The sequence below is a fragment of the Anneissia japonica genome, unplaced genomic scaffold (assembly GCF_011630105.1).
Source record: "Anneissia japonica isolate Jap-2015-1 unplaced genomic scaffold, ASM1163010v1 scaffold522_len1101056_cov227, whole genome shotgun sequence".
NCBI classification, from domain to species: Eukaryota; Metazoa; Echinodermata; class Crinoidea; order Comatulida; family Comatulidae; genus Anneissia; species Anneissia japonica.
In genome coordinates this window covers 377570-394425 of record NW_022756123.1, presented here as the reverse complement: position 1 = coordinate 394425, position 16856 = coordinate 377570, and the positions used below count along the sequence as shown (strand labels likewise).

Genomic DNA, 16856 nt, shown 5'->3' with positions numbered 1-16856 from the left:
GTCACAAAATTCAACAGCCACAGCATTGTGTTGACAAGGTAAGTGGGTTTACGCCAGTGTTGGTCCGCGCAGGGAAGTAATGTTAAAACCCTGTGAATTTCATTCTGTAACATAAGTGATGATCGTTCCGTTTCAGGTCCCCTACGTATACACCAATTAATCTTACAAGTGAAACACTACGAGCCAATAAAGCAGGTTTATCTAGACCCATTGATAACGACTGGTAAATACAGAGTTTTGATTGGCTGTTCATTGACCATGCTCGCAAGAATTAGAATTCACCTATAAACAAGGAGGTTGTGTTTTCTTGGTGAGATATTGAACATTAATTCGCTTCTTACATGAACAGAATAATCGCCAGGACATAGTAATACATATTTTGATATAAAACCAAACAAGAAAAACCCTAACATGTGTAGAATGGACGTTGCCGTGTTTTTGATAACATTGTGTGTAGGTAAGTCATCGATCTTTAAGTAACTAAATTTTAAATTTATTATGCTTAAAATGTTTAATTATTGTTGTTATTTAATTGATTCTTTTCCCCACTGGTTAAAAAACAAGACAGCAGGAAGTAAATATAGAAAGAGAGGATAATGAAAAACCATAAATAAGAGTGAACAGATGACAGAGAGTCTAGGTTCCCTCCGTAAGTCAAAACAAGAAAAGGCGTTAAAATTTAGATTTTTTTTTGGTGAAATTGAATTGTAAATCGAATAGGTCTATTAATTTTCTACTTTTAATTTGAATTATTATATTTCATTTTATTTAGTCGCAGAATACAGTAGGCGTAGTGCTATTATGTGTAGTGTGATGATAAAAGTAATACGTAAAATCCATAAAAAAGGTACTCTTCTCAGTGTATAAGATGGTCGTAAAAAGGAAGATAACAAACCACCTGTTGACTTCCATGTTTTATTTGTAAATATAATTGTTGATAAAGCAACATTCCTTTAATTTTTTTCTTTCCAATTTCCGAGGTTAATCAAAAGTGTTATGGGTTGATTTAAGGCTAATATGTATCACATATGTATCTTTTGAATATTGTCATGAAAGATAAGGAAGAGATAAAGCCGGGGTCTTCCTACGCACGATGATCGTCGGCCGAACCGATTCTATGAAGAACGCAACGCCACGACGCGCGCGCAATGAATCGTTTTTAATGACGATCCGATCAGACTGGCACCGCTAAGCAGACGGTGTTTAGTCGTCTATCGCTCACAGGGAGCGGAGTTGGATTCGTCGTGCGACGGTCGTACGGCAGTCGTGCGACACAGTGAGTTTTACAACTATAGAATGCAATAAAACGAAACAGTGAGAAATTTGTAATAATATATATTATTACCGTAAACATTGATGAAGTATCGCTTCTGATATTCTGTCTTGTTTAAATCGCCTAAGGTGAGGGTGCATTGTTCCGAATACTAGTACTGTTCAGTACTTAATGAAAGTGAAGAAAGTTGTTACTCTGTAGTCTGATTCGAATGCATGATTCGTTAAGGCGTTTCATTTCAAGCAGGAGATTTCAGTTAGAATATACCATAGGTTTTGCCATGTTTACCATTTATAATTTATATATCAGCATTACCCCATTGGAGTAGGCTATTTGTCGCAGTGGTGGTGCTTGCTGTACACAAAAAACCCCAATTTGTTTTTTGTATTTTTTTTATTATTATACGCGAGTTGATAACCCGAAACAATGACCAAACGTCTGTTCCGGCAGACGGTACATTACTGCTGAATTTAGCTGAAACACAAGAGTAGCAATAACTTTTGGAACACAGACAATGGTCTCGATGCTTCATGGTGCATATCGAGGACGATGGCGTATTTACGTGTTACACAAGGAGACGGCGTGGTAGTCAGATAACTCTATCTTAAGGTCTATTTTGCCTCTATTTACATAGAGTGAAATCTAGTACATCTGTATACGAATGTGTTGTAATTTGGATAGCCCTGAATCTAACACGTGGGACTAGACAACAATGACTTTCACATTTCTAATGTGTTTTTTTTATTTTATCTGAAGCAATGGGCTTATTCGACTGGTTCATTTCGTTGAGTACGGATTTTCGTTGAGTATTATTTTCATTCGACTGGTTCGTAAAATAGACTTCGTTGACAACGAAAATTAACGTAACCAGAATGCGTTAATCAGCGTTGAGTTATGCACGTGACCAAAAATAATATGGCCGATTGATCAATTTAGTAACCACATTTGCGTTAATATAATTTAGATTAAATTTCAGAAAATAAAAAATTATAACAGGCTATTTACCCACACATTGAAGTAAAAAAATGATTGTACGCTAAGAGAATTCAAAAACTGGATGAAGACATTTTTTTTACGAAAAACCCATAGTGCCACAATCTGAAGCAGCCTTGATTAAGCAGCGTGTATCGCGGTAACTATGCAGCCATTTTCTTTTGTCGAGTACTTTACCAGTTTTCTATTCGACTGGTCGTCTTCGTTAAGTAGGATTTTACCACTGCGTGCGCAGGTGGACGTGGTTTAACGAAGAATGACTAGTCGAATACGGCCAATGATTTCTACAATCTCTAGTGGTTTGGATTTCTTGCTTGGTATACTCGTTCCTGAAAAACAGGAAAAGTCACTTGTTAATTGATTTAATCTTTAAACAATATAAGTCGACCAGGCACAATCTGAAAGTTGAATGTCTTATTTGTGAAAATCAATTGATTTTCAGACTAGCGGGTAGAAAAACAACCGTGTTATGGCAAAATTACGAGGCTCGATTTTCAATAAACGAACCTCGTCAATAAATAGATATAATTATTACCGTATGTCTACTGAGCAGATAATAAGGTACAGCATACAGCAAATGTGATTAAATATCAATTATCACCATGGATATAGTAAATCCTTAAATAGCCACATTTAGGTTATTGCAGGAATTGTCAAATACTTGATGTCACCGGATAATAAATGCTAAAATATCATTAAAAAAAACCACACAAATAGTACATAAACTATAAAAATATGAAATATAACAATATATTATACGATAGATGGAATAAATCTAATGAAATACCGTAACATGAAATGTTGTGATTATATGATACATATCACGCTAATTATGCTATGCATTTTGACATTTTTGCGTTTCATATTCTCATCACATTATTATTATATATCATTCTCATCACATTATTATCATCATATTATTATATATTATATTCTCATCACATGTCCGGTCATCATAACAGAATTATAGATTAATAGAGACACCGGAAAGGTCAAGTGAGACTAGGTCATAGCCATGGCTTCGTCAGGTTAGATTTATCTTCGCAATTATCAGAAATATGTAAAAATATAGTAAGATTTAAGGTTTAGGCTTACATATCTATATTAAGCTTACCGTAAACGTCAAGGGATTATCGGGTCAAGATCAACATGGATTTCTTGTTTGGATGCCATATATCATACATATAACGGGATCACTGCAATATAAAATAATTCTGAAAATATTTTGATAGTCTTAAATCACGTTTAGCTTCATATGGTAGAAAAGGTAGGCCCTATTAGGAAACATCACATAAGGAATACACTGAACTTTTAACCTTATGATATGCAGCATTGCAAGAATCCAAAATACTAACCACTAACAAAAACATGTTTACAGAACTTATAATGCTTTAAGTTTGAATCATTGGTTATAAAAACTATAAGAATATCGATAAGTTACGTAGCCTAAATTTAGAAAATCGATTCAAATGAAGTTCTAGAATGATTACTTCAGGCCTACTTCACGTTCAGGATGTGTGACTCCTCTGCAGGAGACTTCCCTTCTCTAAACTCTTCCATACATCAACTTTGGTGTGTTTGTCACTTAATGACATGTGTTTATAAACGATGAATATAACTTATACAAAGTCTAACAAATTCAGGGGTTCTCAACTATGTCGCAATCAGTGGCGGCTCTAGGATACAATTTATGGGTGCTGGGGGAGCTAAGATGTCCGACTGGGGGGGGGGTGGTGCTAAGTATTTATGGGTGTAGTGTTATCTGAGGGCCGATGGCCAGAGCCAGGGGTGGGTATGGGCCAAAATAAGGGCCAAAATTGTCCATTGAATAAATTTGAAGGGCCAGTGGAAGAGAATGTACTATGGCGCGTAGCGCCATCCGAGCGCCGCATGTTTGAGCTGGGGAAGGGTTAATTAGAACTTTTTGGAATAGCTGTAGTAGAACGCAAAATTATTAAGGTTAGAAATCTAGGCCCAAGCCTAACGGAAAATATTATTCCCGGCTTGTTCTTGAGAGCCGCATAACACGCCCTCGCGGGCCAGAGATGACCCGCAGGCCGCCAGTTGAGAACACCTGAAGTAAGGTAAGTTGTAATAAGTTACGAAGTATTTAGTGTATAGAGGGCGCTAATAAACATTTGCTGCTATCTGATGTTATAGTAAATAACTGTGTATTTTATGGAATGTGTGTGGTACTTACTATTTTTATTCCAAGTCTCTGAACTTCCGACAAATCAGAATAAAACTAACTTAAAGGTTTATTTATAAGGCCAAATAAATTTAATAATTAGTTTAACGTCCGGGATTTGAAATTATTTTTTGGTGAGGGTATTTACTATTTGCCATTTACTATCTTATATATTTGTGATACAAGCTGGTACATATCAAAAATTGTTATTAATTTAAAGAATTTAAGCAAAATCAGTATTGTATACTTCGATTTATATTTCCATCTCTTACACTTTAACAACACTCTTTCAGATCGTGATTATATTTAATTCCATGGAAAATAGCAAAAAGTAAATTTGCTCATGCGGCTCCAAAATTTGATGGGGGAGAGGCATGAAACTATCAATTAATATATTATTTGGCCTAAATCGTTCATAATTACAATGCTGAAGGCATAAGAATAAAAACTTACCCGAAAAACCAGGCAGTATCTTTAGTATGTTATTTATTTACTTTGATTTATTGGGACTTTATTTAATTATGGAAACCATTATACAAATTTCTAGACATTGATAATAATTCTTCTCAATATTTTCAGTTTTGCAAGATACACTGGGCCAGGAGGACCTGTCAGAAAACGCGTTGGCTCAAGAAGAGCGGTCCGAACAGTGGTTTCAACCTCGTCAAAACCAACAGATACTGAATACCATCAACTCCTTGCGACGCATAGCGGCTTCGAAAGTAGGGGAAGGCGTTACTGCATCTAATATGAAAAAGCTGGTAAGTATATGTGATTATTTACGACCTATTAATCACTCGAGCCTATTTTCTATGGAAAGGTGATAAATATGTCGATATTACGTGTTAAATTATGGCATGGCCACGCATTGAAAATGGTTATGTATTATTAAATTTGTATTGACTTACCGTGTGACAGAGATACTGAAGAAACGGGTTGCGAATTAAAAGATACTCAGCGTGTGAGTTAATAAACTTAAAGAATATCATTTGAAAATAAGAACAGTAAAATATTTTCGCAAATTAACTGAGATTGGCGTCTAAATACTACCGGTAATAATTCATTAGCATAAACTCACTAAATTTATTATTTGAAAACTAATAAATACTAAATTCCAATGAGAACCAGCTCGATACAGTTTACTTTCACTGATTTACAGACGTTTTTCCACGAAACACACTCAGAAATTGATTACTAGAGAATTACGTATGAGAACGGAAGGTAGGCCTAGTAGTCGTATTTTATTTGTATATTAATTGGCGACAGCAGATAGGCCTTAAAGTGTAACTTTAATATACGATTATCAACGAAAAAAATAGCACATATAAAGCAAACATTATTGTAAATCCATATATGTACTCTATATTACTGCATAATTCGGACATATTAATTAAAATTTATGAACCCAGTGTTTTCGTAGCTGATACCTATTAGGACCTATTCATTATAGAATTAAAGTTATACAGGTTTATATATATGTTAATGAGCCTAGTTGTAATAAGATTTCGTGTGGATATTCGAATCACAAATCCCAGAATGCTTTCACTTAGTTCACGTAGGAACGTTCCCAAGAGACAAGTTAATAACTTTACATCTTCTTTTTCACAGCATGCATAGGCACTCTCGGATGAGTTATTTAGGCTGTAAGATTACTAGTGACATGCAATTTATACTCTGTATTGAAAGATGGTTGTTTGGTACACGGCCGCCGGATGTGCCAAGCGTAATCCTTGCGGGACTGCTCGGGTTGGACGGCCGTGCTTAGGAAGTATTAACTTTCATTATTGCAATTATCCAAAGTTGTACAAGCACTAACAAAGTGCATCCTGGGATATTATAATATCAATCCATAGCTCCTCAAGTATTCGTCAAATGATGTTTAAATTCAGATTTAATAGAGAAAAATACACATTGGCAGGTTTTAACATAATGTTTTATGTATTTTATTTCTAATTATTTTCAACAAAATCAAAACATAGCTAGCCCCTCCCTCCTGAAAAAGCAGCATAAGAATAACGTTGCTATTTTCTGATTATCTTGAGAAACATGATTTCAATCCAGTCCTGAATTTAATTTAATTGATTTACGGGTACCAACTCTTTCTGGCCGAATAATGCTACTCTTTACAAAGCATCGTGACTTGTGACAACAAAATAACAAAATCGCCAACATTGTTCTACGCCTAAATGATATGTTAGTAACGGGTAGAGAATTAATACATTTATTTAAAACACAGTTAACAGATTGTGGCTTTCGATTATTCCGTGCATAAAGTTGTGTCTCTTGCAATCTTTCATTACCAATACACGCGCGAACATCAAAATACATCAATTCCCCTTAGGTCGTTCCGGTAATTTCACTAGTGAATTGTTTTTCCTAACATTTGAAATGTTGTTCTGATTTCCGAAACAAATTTACACCAGTGAGCTGACAGACAGGTGAGATGTGATTGTCATTTGAAGCCATAAAACATTTCAAATAGCAAACGTGACCAGGCTTCCGAATTACGTATTCTCGTACAAAGGAAAAGCTTTGGACCTATTGTTGAAGGATACAAATGTTTGGAAACGAAAGTGAAATTTAGTCATTTTATGAAGACAAAAAAAAAAAAGATTTTTAGTGGCAATATATTAACATGTATTTATGAGTCGAGCATCAAGGGACAGCGTCTTCAAATATTGCAGCAACGATTCCAAAAGGGATTTTACCGAAGACAATTATAGACATGTTTTTGCTGATTCACTGCGCCGAATAATGCTACTCTTTACAAAGCATCGTGACTTGTGACAACAAAATAACAAAATCGCCGACATTGTTCTACGCCTAAATGATATGTTAGTAACGGGTAGAGAATTAATACATTTATTTAAAACACAGTTAACAGATTGTGGCATTCGATTATTCCGTGCATAAAGTTGTGTCTCTTGCAATCTTTCATTACCAATACACGCGCGAACATCAAAATACATCAATTCCCCTTAGGTCGTTCCGGTAATTCCACTAGTGAATTGTTTTCCTAACATTTGAAATGTTGTTCTGATTTCCGAAACAAATTTACACCAGTGAGCTGACAGACAGGTGAGATGTGATTGTCATTTGAAGCCATAAAACATTTCAAATAGCAAACGTGACCAGGCTTCCGAATTACGTATTCTCGTACAAAGGAAAAGCTTTGGACCTATTGTTGAAGGATACAAATGTTTGGAAACGAAAGTGAAATTTAGTCATTTTATGAAGACAAAAAAAAAAGATTTTTAGTGGCAATATATTAACATGTATTTATGAGTCGAGCATCAAGGGACAGCGTCTTCAAATATTGCAGCAACGATTCCAAAAGGGATTTTACCGAAGACAATTATAGGCATGTTTTTGCTGATTCACTGCAAGCTTTGGTTCAAATAGGTATCTCATAAAAAGCTAACAGGCATCTTCAACTTATGTGATATATTTATATATAGATATATATATATAACACACATATATATATATATATAAATAGGCCTATATATATGCCTATATATATTTTAATATTGTTATATTGGTTAATATTGTTCAATAATATAATATGATATAGGCCTGGGATATGCTAGATTGTTGACCCCATTGGAAATGGGCTGGATTCCGGTCTAATGGGCGTTATTGATGCTCATTCATTTTTAATTTTTCTTATTCTCAAATAATTTTTATATGGTTTGTGAATGCTGAGCATCGGAATAATCCAATCAATCAATCAATCAATCAATCAATCAATCAATCAATCAATCAATCAATCAATCAATCGAGGTTTATATGACGTGTAAACAGATTGAACACATCATAGTTACACATGTGTTTTCTGGGTGGACATAGTATGAACACAGAAAGGACTATTTGTTTACACTGCGATATTTTTATAAGGGGAAAGACTTATACGCAACTCCCCTGGGAGAATCTTTTACAATACACTATTTACGAAAGAACGAAAGGCGAGTAAATAAGTAGGCCTAAAATAATAATTAAATAAACTAAAAGATTGTTCGAAATCCAAGTGAACCATTATGTGTATGCTTAAAAAAAATGGTTATGCTTAAAAAAAAAAAACTCTTTACTACCAAGCGACTGATTAAGATGTGGAAGTCGAATTAGCAAATGCAAAATGACATGTTTATGAGGAAGTTCATGTTATCGTTTACCCCAAGGAACTAACACACTGTCTGGGGGCTACACCTAAGTGAGTGTATATTAAAAGCCTATGTTTTGACACACAGTGTCGAAAGGGGAACAGCTATACTATTGATTTATTGTCCAATACTTAAACCTAGTGTTTTATCTTTATGTTTTTATTATGTATATTATTTAAATAAAGTTTAATAGAGTAGGCCTAACTCTCAATTAAAGCATAAAACCAATTAAAAACGAAGCAGTTTATCGTACCCACCCAATGTCCCCTCGGTTGTTATTATTTAATAAAAAATAAACTTAACAGCTCTCAATGTGACCGCCATTGTAACATAATGTTTTAAATTTGTGCATTTCGCTAGAAGTTAAAGGGAATATAAAGTGCGGAATTAATGTTCTATATAGGTTAAATATTGTATCTATCAAAAACTATTGTAGTTAGATTATAACATAACAGCAAAAATTAGAACATATACTTTAAGGTGTATTTGTGGTAACGGTATCTAATATAAGGCATTGAAAACTGCATCGGCAAAGATCGAAAAACTGACCGTTGTTCTCTTTCTCTCTCTCTCTCCTCTCTTTTTTTTTTTTAAAGAAATGGGACAGTATTCTGGAAGAAGAAGCTAAACTGTTGACATCGTGTGAGCAGTTATTGAACAATGACGAAAGTGAAGCTTCCTTTATGGAATTGACCAGCAGTTCGACATCCTTGTTTGAGGTGTGGGAATGGGTTGATGCTGCTGCAACCAGAGGCGTGTTATCTATTAAAAATACGGTTGCCACCACTATGGACGAGATGTTTAGCGAGGTCTTCAGCGAGGGTGACAACTTCAATTTCTTTACTCGACGGTGTAATAAAGGATTAAACTGCAGTCGCTATCTTCAGGTTATATCTAAATTCTTTTACCCACAATTCTTTTTTCCCCCTCATTTTTATCGCATTTAAGTACTGCACTGTTATTTTAATAACTCTCATACTTAAATTTGATTAATATCTTCCTTTTTTTTCTCTCCATCCGCCACTGCAAACTATCGGTCATATTTTATGGTGTACCAGCGGTCAACAAAGTCATCGCATCCCGGGTTCTTGACTGAATATTCATTTCACTTTTCTGTTCCATATTGACCCAATTCACTTTCGTAACTCTGTGATGTATCATTAAATGTCTATGCTCCTATCTCCTATGATTTCCTCCGGCGTGTTATCCCCCCCATTGGATATCATCGAGAGCCACCCCTTAACTTGTTTAATCCTGATCAATATAGACTTCATTTTTAATGTGATTCATTAAGTCATCACCTTAAATAAACCTTAGGCCAAATGAGGTCAACAATAGACCTAACCTCGGATATTGGGGGACAGACTGACGCTGTTATTATCATAAGGGGCAATGTCCGTCTCACATCTACCGTCTGTTGTGCTTGATCATCTTCGCAAATGATTGCGTGCGACAAGATTCTCCTATAAATAAGTACCATAAAGACAACCCCTATTCCTAAACTAAAATTTACAGACCCAAAACGTAATGAGACCAAGAAAGCGAAAACAGAAATATAAAATGAATGTGCAATGACTGTGTATGTAACACATCCTCCCGCCCCATTACCTATAGGGCGCCGCCAATTGACAACTGTGGTTATGTAATTTGGTTATTTAAGTTAGCCATGACACCTGTGGTATAGCCTACGCACATTACATCCAGGTCTTAGAAATATGGCTTATTGTACCATGTATCCCTAGGGGTGCTATCGTGTGGTTCGGTGTCCAGACTACCGGATATGTTTTAAGCCACGGGCAGACTAAAAATCCACCGAATGGGTTTTGAATCCACGATCAAACCCGAAATACTACTGACATTAAAGTTATCTTAATTGGTGTTATTTTTAGTCAATTTTTGGAGCGTAACGCTCAGAGCAAATTTTAGACACCGATATGAAATCAATCTTTATAAAGCTTGCAAGCAATTAAGAGGATATCATTTTGTTGCTGTGAGCTTATAACGCTATTTTGAAATCGTCAGGGCAATAGCCAGAGTAGACCTTAGTGATATCAAACAGAACCCGAAACAAACTTCAACCAGAAAAAAAATAAATTGATGGTTTGTCTTAAGGAAAGAAAGAAGAAGAAGAAGAAGAAAAAAAAAACAGAATGTAATCAGATTATTGGCCATACAATGTAATCAGTTTAAGTGAGTAAAGGTCATTGACATCATAGTGTTGAAACGGATATTAGGGGGGCTTATTTCTCCCGTCCTCTGTTTAATAACGCCATGGCGTAATCAAATCGTTCTACTTGGCAACTAACCATTTATTTAGATACTCTGTACTGTGTCACATATTACTATGTGATGACATGCACTTAATCTGATAAATTCCCTTAATTGAAAGTCACGCGAGGCTAACATTAGGAAACATTTTTTGTAGTGGAACCTGTCAATGACGTCACAGATTATATAGATTTTAAAAAACTCCAAAAGTGTGTTAACCCCAGTACATTTAATTTTCGGTATACATAGAGTATCTTTCTTATACATCAGGTATCTTGCTTATACACTTGGACATGTTTAATTTAAAAATACATATAAAAGTTGAACGAATATTTATGGAAAATCAATAAATAAAAACAATACCGTAATATGCGTATCTACCTTTGCAGGTGGAAAATGACAAAACGAACAGCTCTTTGAAATGGATGCATGCGGCTTATAACATGACATTAATTTGAAAGACTGCTAACGACCTTTTTTGAATAAAATAATAATAATTGACTTAAGACTGTTTGGTAATGTCAAATGAGTTTAAAATTTCCAAATAGCATTGGATTAATCCTCTCTTTGAATTAATGCGCTCAAGTAATTTGCAATGTGGGAACTATGATTTCTATTGACCTTTGTAAGGCCTTTGATCGGACTGATCACTCCCTTCTGATCAAGAAACCATTAATTTGTGTTGGGGTAAGAATCAGAAACAAATTTTCCCCCTGGATTTGCGACTTCTTTCACATTATGTTAGTTAGGGCCTAAAACAAACCATCGTCTGGATATATTCCTAGAAGGACTTTATCCCTCGGGGTATCGTACCTGGTCCCATTGGTTTCCAAATTTTGACTGATGACGCAGCCAATGACGCAAAAACCAATTACCGGTACTGAAAATATGTTGATGATGATTTCCAATTTTGCAAAAAAACTGTAATGTCTCAGATCAAGGGATTCTTTAGTATAATCTGATTAATTTCATAAATGATGTGACAAAAACTGCTTTAAGTCTTCTAAATGTCATGTACTTTAGATCTGGTTGGGCAATAATTTAAAAATTAGACGAACTTATGTAACCGATACGAAAAGTCATTAGTACTTAGCTCCAAATCAAACGTAATTATTGTCACCATGGTAAAGAAAAAATGATTGTTAATATCGGGGCGCTCAAAGCTGTTTATATCGGTGTAGTCACATACAAGTTGATGTGTGAACACAGCTTAGCTGCCAACTTGTGCATTTAGCTATCATCGCATACTTGATATACACACTGCTGATTCTTATACATTTCTGAAAGGATTAACGAAGATGAAATTTAATTTGTAATCTTGATAAATTAATTAATAACATATTTACTTACATAATAACCTATTTACTTATATTATTAGTATTAGTATGTATTATTATTTCTATTACTATTTTTCTAAAGGTGGTTTTTTTGTAAACCCATTTTTATATATATTTTGTTCTATTGCAGTATTTTCTTGCTATATTTAATCACAGTAATTAAGTTTTTACTGTTGTGCCTCTGTTATAAAAGAGAAGCAATAAAAGTTATTTACTTATACTTAACATGCTAAATAATAATAAGTAATGTTATTTTTCTTATCTCATGTCTTGTGTTTGGATAAATTCGCAAAGGCGTCATAATTTGTTGTTTTTTTTCAGTTGACTTGGGCTGATGCGGATCAGGTCGGCTGCAGCATCAATTCCAAATGTCATTACGATGCCAACGTTCATTATCTAAGTTGTGTTTTCAATATCGAGTGAGTATTAGACGCAGTGTTCATTCTTTATGATAGTTAGTACTTTATACAGTCTTTCAATTACCGAATAACAAAATTTAAAAAAATGTAAAATGACTACAATATATTAAACTATATTGAAATACAAAAAAAACTATAAATTAGCCTAATAAGGATCTACGATAATTGACTATTTGATGAGAATAAAATACTGATTATCAGAACTTATGATAGACCTACAATACCTATGGAAATGATTATAAATATTTATAATAATGATTTGATTTCATTTCATTTTATTCTGGAATTAAAATCACATAGGCCTACTTCTTGTACATAAACAAATATATAGGCCTTATGTCCTAATAATATGCCTATAATGAATAAGTCTGATGTATGAAAAAAAAACGAATTTAAAATTTTAACATAGATGAATCGACATTTTATTAAGGCCTATTTTATTATTTTATTTGGTTTACTTTATACAGAGCGAAGGTGTTAGAAGAGCCTTTTAGAATTGGTACCGAATGCTCCAGGTGCCCGGACTCAGCACCTTTTTGCGAGGCAGGTCTATGTGGTACGTACACGCCAGAGCTATACACTTATTGTCTTTAAGGCATAAATTTTATTATATTTATTAATTTATTTGGGGTTTAAAGTTTGTAAGAACGACTTTTGAAAAAGGGGTATTAAACGACATTTACCGGCTATCCTTCTATACAGAAACGCCACAATTATTGTTACTTAATTTATCATTGAAATCGGGAAAGTTAAGGGCCAATATTGAATTGTATTTTTTTTTTGTATTGTTCCAATAGCGAAAACAGTGGTACAATGGAGCACTGTCGTTTTGCAGTATAATTTTAGACACGCATTGAATTTGGGAAAAATATGAACCCTCAACATGGCTGAGGGGTGGGGACTATTAGGCCTATGTTAAAATTAGGCCTATGTTGTTTTATAGCCTACTAAATTAAGTCAAATCAACTTAGTAATTTATAGGACGTTAGGCCCAAGCATGGAGCTAAATTTACTACTACACATCTACATCAAAAATGCCATACTCATTCTAACAACATGAGTCGCAATTAATCCCTCATTCGATTACCAACGAATTTTGATTTTATCCATGTAACAATTTCTTTAACCCTTTTCGCAGTTTCTTCCTGTGAACAGAGCAAGGACAGCACGTGTTGTAAGTAAAATTACACAGCCATTACTTTCCTTTCCAACCCGATTCCAAACTGGCCTGTATTGAGTTCTGATTTCCACCGACTAATCCATACTCACTATGTTACATGAAAACCACAGTGGCTGGAAGTAGTGAGTGAATTAATTTAAAGAATCGTTTGATTGTAAACACATTGATGTTCCGCTAACAACATGAATCATTCCAATACTTTGCCAAGAATTAATCAAAAAAGCCTCTGACTCACCTAATTACAACACCTATCTCGAAATTAGTAACATTCATTTACCTTAATATAGATCTTAAGCTAAGCTAGCGGGACTTAAGTTGCATCTTACACTAAGTAACGTTACCACCATGAGCTCCAAAATATTTCACTTTGGACCAATTCTGATACCGAAAATAAACTTGGATAGTTCAATGTGTCGATCTTCTTATCCTAATGAAAACGTCTTTTTGACAGTTTGTCCGAAGACATGCGTTCACAAGGGAATTGGTTCTGGCGTTCTCGACAAAACAAGTTGCACGTGTGAATGCACTTATGGCACTGGTACAGATTGCCAAGGTAAATCGACTGATGTTATGTGAATCGAAATATTTGTTTGCTAAACGTCAAACATATCTTTCTTTGTTCTCTTCTAGTTTCTTTTTCTTTGTAATTCTCATCATCATTATCATTATAATCAAAGATCTTATAAACACAAGATAGCGTTCTCCGCGATTTACGCGTAACAAATAGAAACGTCCTAGTTGTTTCCATAGATCTGAGATAAGGGCTATGTTCTCACACGGTAGATGACGGTTAGCAGGATCCGGATCCTGCTAACCGTTAGCTGCCGTGCGTCCATGCGAGAAAATCCCGATCCGGATACCAACAATATGATGATCGAATCACTGGCCAATTAGTAAGAAACTGGAAATTGTAAACGCGTACGTGTGATTGGTTGATGATAGAAACGTCCTCAACTTGCTAACCGATAGCGCTTGCTAACCGTTAGCGTATCCGGATACCGCTAACGGTTAGCGCTAACCGATTTGGGCGTTCTCACGCAGGTGCTAACGGTTATCTCCCGATCTGGATACAAGGGCTCTCGTGAGAACCAGGCTCTTGTGTTCGCGTTACGCCAAAGTTCGTTACCAAGTAGGTTATTGTTCCATAAAGCCTGGTTCTCACGAGAGCCCTAGTATCCGGATCGAGGGCTAACCGTTAGCGCTAACCGTTAGCACCTGCGTGAGAACGCCCAATCCGTTAGCGCTAACCGTTAGCAGTATCCGGATACCGCTAACGGTTAGCAAGCGCTATCGGTTAGCAAGTTGAGGGCGTTTCTATCATGAACCAATCACACGTACGCGTTTACAATTTTCAGTTAGCTGCCGTGTGAGAACATAGCCTAATTGTAAATCGACGCTTCTAATTGTTACGCGCAAAGGTAAATTCGCGCGGTGTACGCCATGGTCAAAACAGTCAAAGTTCAAAAGTTTTCATTTTTGCAAGAGGGCACTGTACACTGCGTTTACAGAATTTGCACGCGGATATCGCGGAGAACGCTATCTTCTGTTTATAAGATCTTTGATTATAATCATATAGTAGAGTCCTACAGTATATTCAGTGTTTTTCTCAATGTAGATGTTTGTGAAAATATTCAACTATACGAAAACTATGACTACTGTGCCGAAATCAACACAGAAGAACACTGCGAAAATGACAAATTTCTGCAACTCCTTTTCTGCAAAGAAAACTGTGACTATGGATGCAGTAAGTACTTGAAAGTTTACTTAAATTTTATGTTTCGAAAATCCTTAAATTAATTTATAGTCGATTCAGCCGAAAGATCTATGTAAAGGCCTTTACTGCGACGTCTGCTAGTTCTAATTGGCAAGGATAACTGTTTGTTAAATAGCATAACTTAAATCTGGTGGCCTATAAAGAAATTTTAAACTAGTGTTTTAATTCACACAGAAAAATCACCGTACGTTGTGGAGATGATTGAAGCATCAGTGTTGAAGAAGTAATCACGAGGACTGACGTGAAGGTATATACGAATACTGCATTCCATCAAACGCGTCTCATTATCTGTCATTGGATGATACCAGGAGATGAACAACATATGCGACACAGACAACGACTTTAGATGATGAAAATCTAAATCGAATATTGTTACATTATCAAAAGTAACACTTTGTGCAATCCAGCATAAAGTGTAAGCGGGAGATATCATTCTTATATCAAGTGAGGAATTTGTAAACTCATCAACTTTGAAGCCGTATAAGGTTTTCTTTTGACGTCATAACTGACGTCAGGTGACAAATATACCATGAAGATTACTAGTAAAATGTTTTATATGTGAAAAGATGTAAGGCGTTTCCACTAGAACTTGGAGATGCAAACAATATAATAATAATCATCATCATCATCATAATCATCATCGACAGCTTTACAATTACCGTACTTAATTACCTCACTGATTTGACACTGTATGCTGTAGTTTTCACACACACATACAAATACATGTATATTTATTATATATTTGTTTATTGTTTGCTATTTTTATTTGATCATATTTTTCGTTTCTTAGGTAGGCCTATGCCTTTCGATTTTTATTTTATAATAATACCGGCAATGTCATATTGTATGCTGGGCCCCGGGAAAAGTATATTGATTTCGTCGTTTTGAAAGACAAAAAGGAAGAAAAGCCCACTAAAGTTTGAAACGACTGGGGGTCCTCCTGGTCGTGATTTGGTAGTACACCGAGAGACAATCCCTAATCTTTTCTGAAGAACTCACATATTGCACACGGGACCAACGACTTAACGTCTTATCCGATAGACGGTGCGTTTTGCGATCCAGCTGAAACACAAAGAGAGCAGTAGATGATTGAGCAAGGGACCAATGAATCAACAAATATTATTATTATAGGTAAATACAGACACATATCGGTTGCCGAACGTTTCATTTTGAGAACACGACTCTTTTTCTGGTCTATGCTAAAAAAAACATCAACTGATCTTTATCATTATGAATATATAATGTGAATATATATGTATGTATA

At 35.1% G+C, this 16856-nt stretch overlaps 1 protein-coding gene across 1 annotated transcript; it reads left to right on the top strand.

The window, feature by feature from the left end:
* The first annotated feature begins 318 nt into the window (after nt 1-318).
* On the top strand, nt 319-16841 carry LOC117124056 (cysteine-rich venom protein VAR10-like). Its single transcript, XM_033270182.1, has 9 exons — nt 319-457; nt 5034-5215; nt 9211-9501; nt 12541-12638; nt 13106-13194; nt 13777-13812; nt 14270-14371; nt 15434-15562; nt 15767-16841. The coding sequence occupies exons 1-9, from the start codon at nt 412-414 to the stop codon at nt 15817-15819; spliced, it is 1026 nt and encodes a 341-aa protein (XP_033126073.1). The 5' UTR covers nt 319-411; the 3' UTR covers nt 15820-16841.
* Nucleotides 16842-16856: the final 15 nt, after the last annotated feature.